The sequence below is a fragment of the Embiotoca jacksoni genome, unplaced genomic scaffold (genome assembly GCF_022577435.1).
Source record: "Embiotoca jacksoni isolate LCO1_2020_lvr unplaced genomic scaffold, fEmbJac1.0.p SCAF_4, whole genome shotgun sequence".
NCBI classification, from domain to species: domain Eukaryota; kingdom Metazoa; phylum Chordata; class Actinopteri; family Embiotocidae; genus Embiotoca; species Embiotoca jacksoni.
Window position 1 is genome coordinate 12,497,874 of NW_027185392.1, and position 12,647 is coordinate 12,510,520.

Genomic DNA, 12,647 nt, shown 5'->3' on the forward strand with positions numbered 1-12,647 from the left:
AAAGAGAGGTGGATATAGAAAGAGGGAAATTGGATTTACACTCATACCACATCAGGTAAAATACAGCATTTGTCATGGTCCTACAGAAAACTTGATTATTCCTCATAAAGAAGCAGTGTGAATATGGTATGCATCCCATAATACGTTCAGTAGCAATGAATATTTTATGACGCTGGCGAAAAGGTCAGTGTGCTTGATTAGATGCGCCGTGTTCAGAGCCTCGTAGCTGAAAATCACACAGTACACTCCGCATTTGCATTCCTGTACACTGTAGATACACTGTAGCCCCCTAAGCTTTCACTCTTGCAGGTGAGACCGCTCATCTGTTTCTCTGAGAAATCCTGTGTTGTCACCTTTGGCAGTGTATTGCAGCTGCTTGAGAAATCTGGGGAGGTAGCCGAAGAGCCGGTTTTCCTGCTCGCACTGGAGGGACGGACGAGAGAGATGCAGGCTTTTCCAGCGTCAAGCTCATCAGAATTCAGTCAGCAGAGTCAATCTATCCCGAGGTAAATGGCCACAGACACAGCTCCTTCCAAGGACTGGAATTATTTCAAAAGGAGACGTCTGACTCCCTGTTCATGCTTGTGGCTTTGAGAACATTACAGAGATGCATAGGTACAAAGGAGGAGAGACAGAGAGTAGGTGGCATTACTTAAAGCTTGCATGAGAAAGAAGAGAATATTAAAGCTTGAAGATGGTTGATTCAACCCCAAGCAACCACAGCTGGAGGGTGACTAGACTGGATTCTTTGTTTAGGAAAAATAAGTGATGTCAGTTAAGCCTTTTCTTTAACCAATAATTCACCTCATGAATCCTCTCTTTTAGAGTCAGTGACATACTAAACTGAATACATTTTTATTGGTTCAATTAGTTGATAGACCTCAATAAAAAAGTTGGCAACCGGTGTGCTGAAGCATGCCCAATTATTTTTTTTATTTTTATTTTGTTTTTACATTTCTTTGAGCAAAAGCAACCTACAACGGAATATAAATGATATGCATAATCGATTTGTATTTAATCAGTGAGTATCCTGTATTTATATTCTGATTATCAGCACTGAAATAATCAGTGCAACAGTTCAATGTAGAATCTCTTCTTTTAAAGACTTAATCATTTGTGGAGGTTTTTAAATTCAGCTCAGAAAGATGTCTCGCAACAGAAAACCTCTACCAGGAAAAGATGCAGCTATGGAAGCTGTTTTATTAAGTTAAGTCATTATTATAGTTAAAATTCACCTCATTTTAGTGTTTTTGTTTTTTTTGTTTTTTTTTTAAACAGTTTCATTATGCTGTTTAGTGTTTGTGGTTGTTGGTCTGCAACAGTTCATTGATCCATATTTGGGGGGCTCTCCCTGTTAAGGTGAATTTTTATTTTTGGACAAGCAATGACTGTGCCTATGTGTCCTATAGTTTAATACAGCAGTCTGATATGACTGATATAACATACAAGTCAATGTAAAATGGATGCAAGGAGTCTCTATGGTACCCTCCATTATCTTTAATGTCATGCCTCTTTAATATGAAACTTGCATCACGATCATTAAAATGTGTTTTATTTGACTCGCATAGTTTTATAATTAACAACACTAAACATAATTATTGGAATCCAAAATACTAACAATTATTATGTACAGTATACATTTCCTGTTTTTGGTTGCCTATAGCAGGTTTTAGCTGCTGTTATTTTGCGCCTCCTATTTGTGTGGTAATCTATTCCTTGTGCTTCTCCCCCTATTTGTCACATATAATCCCAGTTTAGGATTTCCATGCTTCTATTCTGTTTTTGCATTTATTTTCTACTCATTATCTACTGTAGAAAAGTCTGTTCAGAATGCCACATAATGACAAATTTTCCCCCACGAGGTTCATTTAAGTTCCACCAAATCACAAAAATATTTTTTTCCTATTTCAAGCAGTAAAACGTAACTTCATTTTTAGAAATATGTGTTGTTGATTAGCTTTTTTTTCAATTAAGTCCCATAAAAAATTTGCTTAAAAATTGAATATTTAAAAATGTAAAGGCCTTTTAATTTCCTATTAAAATTGGAAGTGATTTGCAAAAAAACAAAAAGACATTCACTCGGTCCAAATCAATTTCCTAATGCAACCAAAGGAGTCTGTAGTCAGTACAGAGCAGGTTTAACATTAATAAATCTTGAAACGTGTCTACAAACTCAGCATATGAATAGGTTTTCAATAATATATAAGTAAGACATGAATATTTGGCCTTAGATGGATTTGGTAACTCCTCTTGAAATAAATCACTGATTCTAGATCCTCTCAAGTAAAAGAGCTTTATCTCAAAGATAGCCTGGTTCTGCCTGACTGTTGCTCATTCAGTTTTTGCTGTGATTATATAGTCTGACACTCTGTTCGCATGAAGGTTTGCACAGCCGCTATAAAGGGCGGACCTATCAGCGACAAGTGGGGTTTTAAAAAAAACAAAAAAACAGTCAATCCAGATTTTATTTGGACTTATCTTTGAAAATCTGGATGATTTTTGCAAATCGTATCAAACTGCATTTGGAGGTAGTTTGAAATGCAATTCCAATCAGATTTCTACACATGCGTAACAGTCCTAGCAGGAGAGCATTATCAGATAGTGTAGTTATGAAAGACCACGAGAACAACTGTCTGTGGACAGACGCCGAAATAAATTGTCTGTTTCCACGTTGTGAAGTTGCTCCACCAGCGTAGCTACGTGTACGTCGTTACCACGGAACGGAAGCCTACCGCAATGAAGCAACGAGCCAGGAGAGGTGTTTTGAGAGACATTTGGAACAGAAGAGTCAGACTGTCAACACCGAGTTGTCCAGTGATGTTCTGAGGTATCTGAGGGAAAACAATTAGTGCAAATTACCTGAACTGTGGCGCGACTTAGTGAACTGTGACTATGTGCCTGCTCACAATGTGTGGAAGTTTTTCGCCTACGACAACGAAATCGTCGCTCCCCACCACCCATCACTCTCTGGATTTGGCTCTTTGTGACTTCGCTCTGTTCCCAATATGTTGTTACAAACTTTGATGGGCATTCTCTGCTCAAGTTTCAGGGTTGTAAAAAAAATTGCAGATTTACCCGGACCACTGATCACAAAAGCATGTGTAACTCAGGTGCTGATTTTGATCATGCGACGTAATTTGTAACACTTACTCATTAGGGTTATACCTTTTACCTTCTCCCTGCACGTCATGGTGCTGTGCATTGTTTGAGCGAAACAGGAGCAATCTCAGAAACGTATTTATCCACCCTTGTATTTATGCAATGAATTAGGGTCTGGTAGCAGGCTATCTCGAAGATGGAGATTTCTAAATTTCAACAGATGAAACAAAAACACTTTCCTTAGCTTATGAGGATAGTTGAGATATTTTTGCGTTTTGGTGAACTGACCCTTTAAATTCATCCGCTCAACCTTGGTTTCCCCCAACATACCCACATTTTGTTGGTAATGAGGCATGATTTGGGTGATCTTTGTAATCCATAACTCATTTTTTTTTTAAATATAATCAATCTTAGAATCAGATTCTTAAAGTCCAGTCATGAAAATAATGTGATTGATAGTCTAATTATACACAACAGCCATTTCCCCAATCACTTGATGTCAAACCTCTGTGCTGCCACATGGATTGATTATCAAATCGGTGACAGGGCGTAACAAGGCGAACAGTGCCATGAATCAAAGACTGCTGTGACTGAACAACCAGCAGTAATCATATCAAACCTTCCTCTCATCCATCTCCTTCTCCAAAATTATGGTGTTTGGTTTCCCAGGCTTTTTTTTTTTTTCCACTTTCTTTCTTTCCATTGAGTTTTTACTGGGTAGTTATTTTACTGACAGATTGGATTCTCAAGGCAGAAGGCTGTCACATCAGAAAATGAAGCAGCCTTTATGATTCTGCCCCCAGAAAGGAAGTGCAGTTCACCAGACTTTGAATATGAAGTGCTGCTTATGAGCCTGGCAGGAGATAACCAAGCTATTAGAGTCAGACTGTGGTGGTGGGGCGTGGTTTGATTCAGCTGCAGGAGGGACTCATTGGGGGAGTGGTTCAGGGAAAGGTGCCTGAAAGGGGCTTAATTAGTCCCAGCTGAAATCAATGACTGATTGTCCCTCTCTTCCTTTAAAAACCCAAGCAACAAGACACCAGTGTCTCATTCCTATGGACACGGAAAGGAGGCTGGGAGGCTGGCTGTGGACTGATGGTGTGGCATGGCATGGCATGTGCCCGGCATGTGCCCGAATGCCTGGCAGGAGAGCACCAGAGTGAAAAGTGATCGTTGGTGGTGAAATAAACACATTGGAACAGCGTACTTTGGTGAAGTGTGGTGCGTTCAGCCAATAGAACCCACAGTGACGGCAAGGATGCCTGTCACACAGACAAAGAATGAGAATAATAAAGACTGAGCAGTTTCACAAGAGGGCATCTCATTGTCAACAAGTGTGCGGTGTGAAGTGTGATGGGAACATCCTGGAGAAGTAGTTTGTAGACAAAATATCTGACACAAAAGCAAGCTCCTGTCTCTGAAATCATGTTAGAAATTACTTCAATCAAAAGCCACATTTCTCTGCCTTTGTTAACAATAATTACTGAGGTCCAGCAAAAGGCTTGGTAGTTATTTAGGGCTCCTCAAACTTTGTCAAACTGCTTATTTTGTATTTTGCTTCAGCCCCAGTAATTTTAACTGGATTGTGTTATTGTTTGAGCAACATCCACCTGGGTGGCCGATGCACCTGCGTGCCTCAGCAGGCTAAGCAATTAATTAAGGCATTTCCAAAGCATGGGCATGAGTCACATCTGAAGTCTCCTCCTCACGGCTGTTTAGGTCAAGGTGTTACGTCAAAACTCCCCACTGCTGTCTGTTTAGACCGCTGCTTATTGAAAAGAAGCGAGATAAGGTCAGACTGCAGTGGGTGTTGTTGGTTGGAGAGCCCACTGCCTGAACTTGAGAAAAGAGAGAGAGGGGGAGCTGTGCGCTCTCTTCCCGGCAGAGTGCGTCCCGCTCCACACACACACACACACACACACACACACACACACACATTCACTCACACACTAATCGGAGTCACTCTGCTTCCAGGCGTCGGGCTGCTTTCTCTCCCGCACCTCCTGAATATCGCAGATGAACAGCGTGAAGGACACCAACATACCTTTCCTGCCGGTGCACCTTTAGCGTGCATCAAAGCAAACTGCTGTTTTTTTTTTTTCTCTCTCTCTAATTGTTTCTTCCGCAGTTTCCTACCTGGTGCTTTTGGATTACGGAGAAGAGCAAGCAGCGTGTGCGCGCAATCCCCCCCCCAAATCATGGAATTATGGATAAAGTTGATGTTGTTGTGCAGCTGCTGTTTAGGAGGAAGTGCAGACTTCGATGGCAGGTAGGGGCACATGGTCTGAGAAAGCGGGTGTTTTGTGGAAGAAAAAAAAGAAAGTGGTTTTGTTAAAGAGTATGGAACAAATTGATCATCACAGTCCGATCAATATAGACTATAAACTGTTTCTATAAGAACTGCGTCTTTGTGTAGACCCAGCACTTCTGCTGGAGTGCGGCTGAAAACCGGAGCATTATTTTAAGATGTCCAAACATAGTTGTGGAATGAAAACATGTTGCTCCTGTAAATAAATGCGCTCCGGCGCGTTGTGAGTGCCGATCCGGAATCTTGGCAGTTCCGTTTTATCTATTTATTCTATCAGTTGAACTTTTTCCAATAAAACCAGATTTAATCCGAGTCCATCCGAACCAGTTATTTTTGCGCCTCTGATCAGGCTCTCCTTTGTAGTAGCAGCAGTTTACGTTTACTAGAATCAAGCCGAGCGGTTCTTGTCGTGTGTGGATGTCTGAGGGTGATAATAAAGTGATGTGACAGCACATTGCCGGTGCTTCATGTTCAAACACGAATCCCATGAAGTGTGTGGAGACGTGTCAGACCCCAAGGAATGCACGTGTCCGAGATTTCGATCTGCCTATAGGTGCATCTGAGTTGAACATGATGGATGATGGCTGCTTTTTTTGTACCATCATGCATAATGAAGTAGGTTGTAATTTAGGTTTCACCCAAGTCCAACAAGTAGCCTATTTAAAACTGTAATTGCGTCAGAATGTTCTTTGGCAGAGTGTTAGTCCTTATAATTCTTCAGAGGACTTTAACAGTATCAATAAAGTCAATACTCTATTCCATCTCTTTATCTGTGTCTTAATGAGATGGATTTCTAGAGCTAAAAAAACTGGACTGAAGTCCATCCAAATGGTAAGAAAGTTACACAAACAAAATCCTACTGCCAAATTTCCAATCTCCAACAGGAAATGCAGCCAAGTACTTTATTTTTCCGCATGTATCTCTGTCAGGCCAGCTGGGCTCCAAAGCAGAATCCTCTCCCATGTTAAATGTTTCTCTAATGAACGGATGCAACTGTTATAGAAATATTGTGCATGCATTTGAGAAAAGGCCTTGTCAGTCTGGCTGTCATTCCACCTGCTCGTGAATAGTTTTGGACATCCGGAGGTATATAGTCTTTTTTTTTTTTCCCCTCCTCAGCTCTTTCAATTCAGTTTTCTGCTGTGTTCAGAAGCATGTCAAAAGAAGCAATTTGGATATCAAAGGTTTCAGCAAGTGTAAAAATGGGTCTATTTGCTACAGAGAATGAGGGAGAGGGCAGAGAATAATGCAGAGAAGTAAAGCCTAGCATTTGCCAGCACATATATTATTGTTTTTGAGGACATTATTTTTCTTCATCACCAAGGTAATGTCTGTGTGATCACTGATGCGATCTGTCGGGCTTTAACTTTATTTCATGCATTGCCTTTGCGTAATTATCATTTACTTTATCCTCGCAGCAACATATTGTACGTTATTAACATCCCTGCTTATGGAGTGGCTTGTCACCATGGTCATAATTTGCCAATTTTTATGGGTATAAACTTGCTCGGGCCTGAGTACCCGCTTCAATATTAATTCATTGAGAAAATATCCCCCGAGACTGAGCACAAACAAAAAATAAAACATTTATTACCTAGTCTTCCTCACTTATTGCCTTTTAGAGAGCGTTCCTAACAAGCTTATCCAGCTACTCCTGAAGGGTCCTTCACGGGCATCATTGGCAAGATAATTTTGTCCTCCCATAACTGCTCATAATATACTTACCTGCAAATCGGTCTCTCAAAGTATTGTGCTGTTGTTATTGCCGCTTTTTGTTCCAACCAAGGACTCAACAACAGCCAGCTTCATGTCATGTAGCAGAAAAGACTTTTCCAATGTGAAAGGCAACACATACAGCAGGGGATTTCTTTTCCAGTGATGTCACTAAATTGTTAAGTCTAACACAGCCCAGCGCCACATACCAGACCTCCGCAGTAATAATCCAAAGCTGTGGACTGGTGCCAGGTTATGTTAGTATTGTAATATCAGATGCACATTTGATCTTCCAGGGGTTGTGAGAATAAGTGTGAAAAAACTGCTGGAGTCGTCTTGTGTGCTTATTGCTTAGCCTAGCAGGCAATGTGAATCACCTCAGAGTGAGTATCTTGCATATGTCAATGAATGTGACAAAGAGTGTGTCAACATCTTTGCTACATTTCATTGATAAGATGTAAAGTGCAACCTCGACATAGGTTGTGTGAAAGTCAGACTTCACTGACGGACAGTTAAATGTTATCTTGCCAATCACAAAACAATTATTCAACTACAGTACGACTCTTAACAAGACATATATAAACTAAAATAAATTGTCACAAGTATTAGTTTGATTTCTCCGCCTGCTATAAACATTTTTTGTCATTTTCACAAAGCAAACAGCAGTGTGGGAGTTAAGAAACTGAATGCTGCATGCAGACTACCATCATTTGTTACTATGATAATCTAGCAAAGTCTCTAGCCACATAATATGACGCATGTGTGTGAGTAGGCCCAGACAAGTTATGTCCTAGAGATACAAAAAAAAATACTTTAATATTGATTGTCATAACCTAGAACATGTTTGGCTTTAGATGATTGATTGTAAGTCAGAGTAGTTATAATTCGACTCATGAATTAAATGTTTAATTGTTGCGGTTCTCACTCTTGTCCTTACAAACATCCCATTCTGTTCATAAGAAATCATCTTATAAGAATTTGTATTGTAAATGTGCTTTAACTGTTTGGAAGGGATGCACTTACAGTTGTTGACAGGCTGTATCTGTTGTTCCTGTGTGGGCTAAATTCACTTATTGAAAGTCACTTTTAACAAAAGTGCTAAGTGAATGTTGTGTAATGTTAAAAAAATGTGCATTGCAAAGTATTTTCAACTGATTGGTCCACTACCATTTCAATGTTTATCTTGAAAATAGCTGCAGAATAGAGCCAGCACACAAATGTCAGAAGTGGCAACAAAGCATTTCAGTGTTGTTTGTCTCAGGGTCGTAGTGTTGTATTGTGTTACACCGTGCAGGTGTTTTTATTTCTCTGGTGACAAAGTGGATAACTTCCACTCTTCTTCGTTGAAAATATCCCTTAGATTTATCAAGGCAGCAGATTTCTCACTCAAAATCTAAATTTTGGCCTCAGATATTTGTAAGTATGTCCACGTGTTTCTACTGTATGTGTTAATGTGACAGCCTTGGCAGTCTGCATGCAGATCTGGCAGTACATGCAGCGGAGGAGGTTAATTAAGGCGGCAGACACCCTCTGACTCCATAAGCTCATGCCTTCAGCGAAGCACGGCAGGTCCGGGCAAGTCTTTCACACCAAGATACTACAAATGCAGCAATCAATACCTATGGGTGCCTGTGAGGAAAATCTATTCAGCAGTCAGGCCTGGCATGCTTCAGTATGGGTCGTGGCTAATTGATAGATTGATTGAATTATTATCGCTCTAAATGCAGACCATATACCGTCATGATCCTGATTATCACACTACATACTTGCACCTCTGTGGACCGCAATGAACCGACTACTTCACTGTCAGGCAGGGGAGATTGGACAGCTATGTATCCCTTTAGTAAAACAATGGAAGAAAGATGACGACCTCATTGTGGATATCAACCTCTCAGGTTCTGAGGCAAGGACCTCAGAGTCTTAAAGTCTGTACATGAGAAGAGGTGTCACGCAGCATGCGTGAAGGGTAATAATTATCTGCTTGAGTTCCCTCAAGGCTTAGTGCAATTTGGGATCATTATTCAAGGCTTGAGGGTAATAAATACAGGTATTATGCACACGTCCATTTGATATGGCAGCTTTTTGCTCAATAGAATATCACTGAGGACAAGATACATCTGAGAAATGGGCTTTCTTTATTGTGCATTGTCACCACAGTTCCCATTCTTTATTGTGATGAGTCACAATTTTACCCCCATAAATGTTACAAGAAATGAAAAATGTCTATTTGACATTGCTGTAGTGTTGGTATAATAAAACAGTGAGCTGATGAATTGTATTAAACCGTCAGTTTCAAGTTCAGATTGCGTTGAGGTGCACGACTGCCTCAGGCTATATTCAGCAGAGAGAGGAGCAGTGAGAACATGAAACACGATTCCGTGTTCACCATGCATGTGTATTTATATATACGAGTATGTAGGACAAAGCAATAGAGGGAAAATATTTTATTTCATATTCCACGACCTGTTGCATCTCAAGAAGTTCCGATCTCCTTATCGCTCCCACTGCAACAAACAGACCTCCCAGACACCTCTCGCCCACCGTCCACACAGGAGCTCTTCGCAACAAGTCCTCCAGCCAGTATGACCACATAGTTTGATTGTTCCTACCCTCAAACATGACCCAGAAGAGTGTTATCTTAATTAGCGGCCCTGGTTAGGTTTAAGCAATACAAACCTTTGGTTAGGTGAAGATAATGGTTTGGGTTCGAATAATGACTTCAACCATGATTTGTGTTAAAATCACTACTTTCTTAAAGTTATGTGACCTTTGTTGTCATGGCAACAGTGAATGCCTGACTCATGGTGGCAAACAGCCTCCCCTAACAAGGAAAAACATTATAGAGATGTCGTCTGAACTGCGTCACTTCTGCAGAACACCACTGGAGGTCACCTAACTGTAAAACGTAACTGGATCGTAATAAGTTGCTTGCACAAAAGACCTTTCGGGTCAAATTTAGTGGAGGACAGTGCTGTTTCTCTTCATTATTTTATTGGCTGCCCCATCTGTTTGTCATTATCGTTTTGAATTTCACGTTTCATTGAGCACTGTCTCCTTTGGATATCCATATACAAATAAGGAGTGCTGCAATATTAATCGTTATTGGCAGCCCGACAATAGACAGTGTGAAGCAGTGAATTTCTGGTTCTCTTGCTACATGACCAAAATTAATTGATTATATAAAAGTAGTTATTGATTAAAATTCTGTCAATGAGCTTTTTATTTCATTGATAAAATAATTTCGATTAAAAATGAGGACATGTGCCAAAGTCACACTGGACAACACCAAATGGTGAGGCAAATTACCTACCTGTATCTGTTTTGACATACAGCACAACTTACCGGTACACCTTTTCTACTACCGGTACCAACTCTACTCTACTCAGCTCTACTCCACTTGCTTTTCCACTATAGATAGTACCCCAGCAATGCAGTGTCCTTACTATGGCAACGCTGTAAGAAAACTGCTGTGACATTATCTTAAACGCGACATAAAGATTTGGTAATTCCTTTCATCAGTAAACGGACATCTCATTTGACCACGGCATGGTTTTACGGACTGCCATTAATTGAGTAGTCCAGTGAATAAAAAAGAAAAAAAGAAAAAGTGGTTTCAATATTAGCTTGGCTTGTTAACAATGGTGGGTTTATGCATCATGTCCCGCATCATGCATGCAGTGATGTAAGGATTGTGACGATTCTCTCTGGCAGTCAGTGGTCTTAGTGTTTTCATGTCACCATTTTAGTATTGGCTTAGCTTGGTTGAAACCTCAACACAGGCGATAGCAAAAATAGTACTGGTTACAATCCACAATTTTTGCCCAATGACAACCAAAACAAACCAAAAAGAGTTGAGCCAAGTAAAAAGGGGCTGAAGATGCTAAAAAAAACAGGAGGCAGCACAATAACAAGACTGTTTATCACACAGGGGGTTTTTTTCAAGCTGCAAACACACACACACACACACACACACACACATGCAAAGAGAAAAATACTTCAAAATGTCAAAACCTACGACAAGGCTTGGTTAACAGAAATATATAGTTATAAAAGTTATAAAAGCTTTTAAAAAGCTTTTATCTTATCTAAGTCCATTACAGCACAATGATTGTGTGAAAAAAAACACCCTAGACTTGGGGATGTCGTTGTACAATTAGACGGAGTGTTTGCAGAAATCAAAATTAAATCTGTCAACTGTGATGGGTGAATAGACAGATGCATGGGAAGCTTTCCATTGGCAGTCATTAGATGTGATAATTACTTTGTAATCTGTAAACGAATATGAGATCATTAGGTTATTCAGGAACAGGTGCACCCAAAGCAGAGTAAACTCTTCCCGCCTGATGCCTCCATTTTCTAAGGTGGTGATTACCTCATGTACACTGATAAATAAATGATCAACAGCTTTCAAAACCTCTGGATAAAATCAACCCCCAGTCAGCAGATCTGAATATCACTGAAATTTCATAGGTTGACAGATATATTTAAAAGTGGCACCATCCTTCAAATGAAGTGAATTTAGCCAAAGACCGAGAGGTTCTGGTTTTGTTTTATGTAACAAGTTTGTAGTATATGCAAACAAAGCAGGGTCCCATGTCTCTGTGTGTGTTGGGGAAGGTGGTGGTGGTGGTGTGGTGTGGTGGTGGATGTGAGGAAGTTAGTGGCATTTAATCTTGGCGTCTCTCCAGATCTTTCTTATTCCTCCTTTCCATTCCTTTGATTTTGATTCTCCTCTCCTCTCCTCTCCTCTCCTCTCCTCTCCTCTCCTCTCCTCTCCTCTCCTCTCCTCTCCTCTCCTCCTCACTCACTGTGTGCTTGACTGACTGCCTTCCTACTTGCCAGGCAGCAGACAAACATTTTCCCTGGATCTGCCACTCTCACTTAGCATCCATCTGTTTTTTTTCCAATGAGGTGATTGGCAGTGAGGGCCAGCATTAGCATTTCCTCATCTTGGCATAGAGACACTAACAGGCAGGGATAGTGGCAAAGGATGTGCCTTGAATATTGAACTACAACCTCACTTTCTCATCAAGGCAGTAAAGAAAGCATCTTTTGTGTAAAACAAGTATATCAAGAGAGCTTCTGTTTTGTTTTTTTGCAGTGTTTCTAACTCTCTTTAAAACCTTTACTTTTCATATTTTGGATTTATTTATTGATATATGCAACACTCATGTACTCTACAAATCTTGTAATGTCAAGGAAATAATCTCAGTGCTTAACGACCTAGTTCTCTTTATTGTAACAATAAAATTCACCCAGCAAGGTCCTGCCTACCCACGGATTCATTTATTTGAAAGATTTTAGGTAACATCTCAGAGCTACTGTTGGCTCTCAAATATGTAGCTTGGATTTTCGTCAGTATCCTTACATGGACTCATTCCTTCTCTCAGTTCTCTCCACAAATATGTGGTCGACCCTGGTACAGATATAAAGGTAATCCACGAGCACTGTCTGCCAAGAAGCTATTTCTTGCTCTGAGCAGAGTAGAACATGGTGTCACAAAACCATCCAGCTGTAATTTCTCTTA

At 40.3% G+C, this 12,647-nt stretch overlaps 1 protein-coding gene across 2 annotated transcripts in view; it reads left to right on the forward strand.

Moving 5' to 3' along the window:
- The first annotated feature begins 5,031 nt into the window (after window positions 1-5,031).
- Window positions 5,032-12,647, forward strand: part of npnta (nephronectin a) — a 53,111-nt gene continuing 45,495 nt past the window's right edge. The window contains exon 1 of one of the 2 annotated variants that reach the window (XM_069166723.1): window positions 5,032-5,368. In XM_069166723.1, the coding sequence (XP_069022824.1) occupies window positions 5,298-5,368 (71 nt within the window). In that variant the 5' untranslated portion in view covers window positions 5,032-5,297. The remainder of the gene's footprint in view (window positions 5,369-12,647) is intronic. The other variant, XM_069166722.1, reaches the window with a different exon arrangement.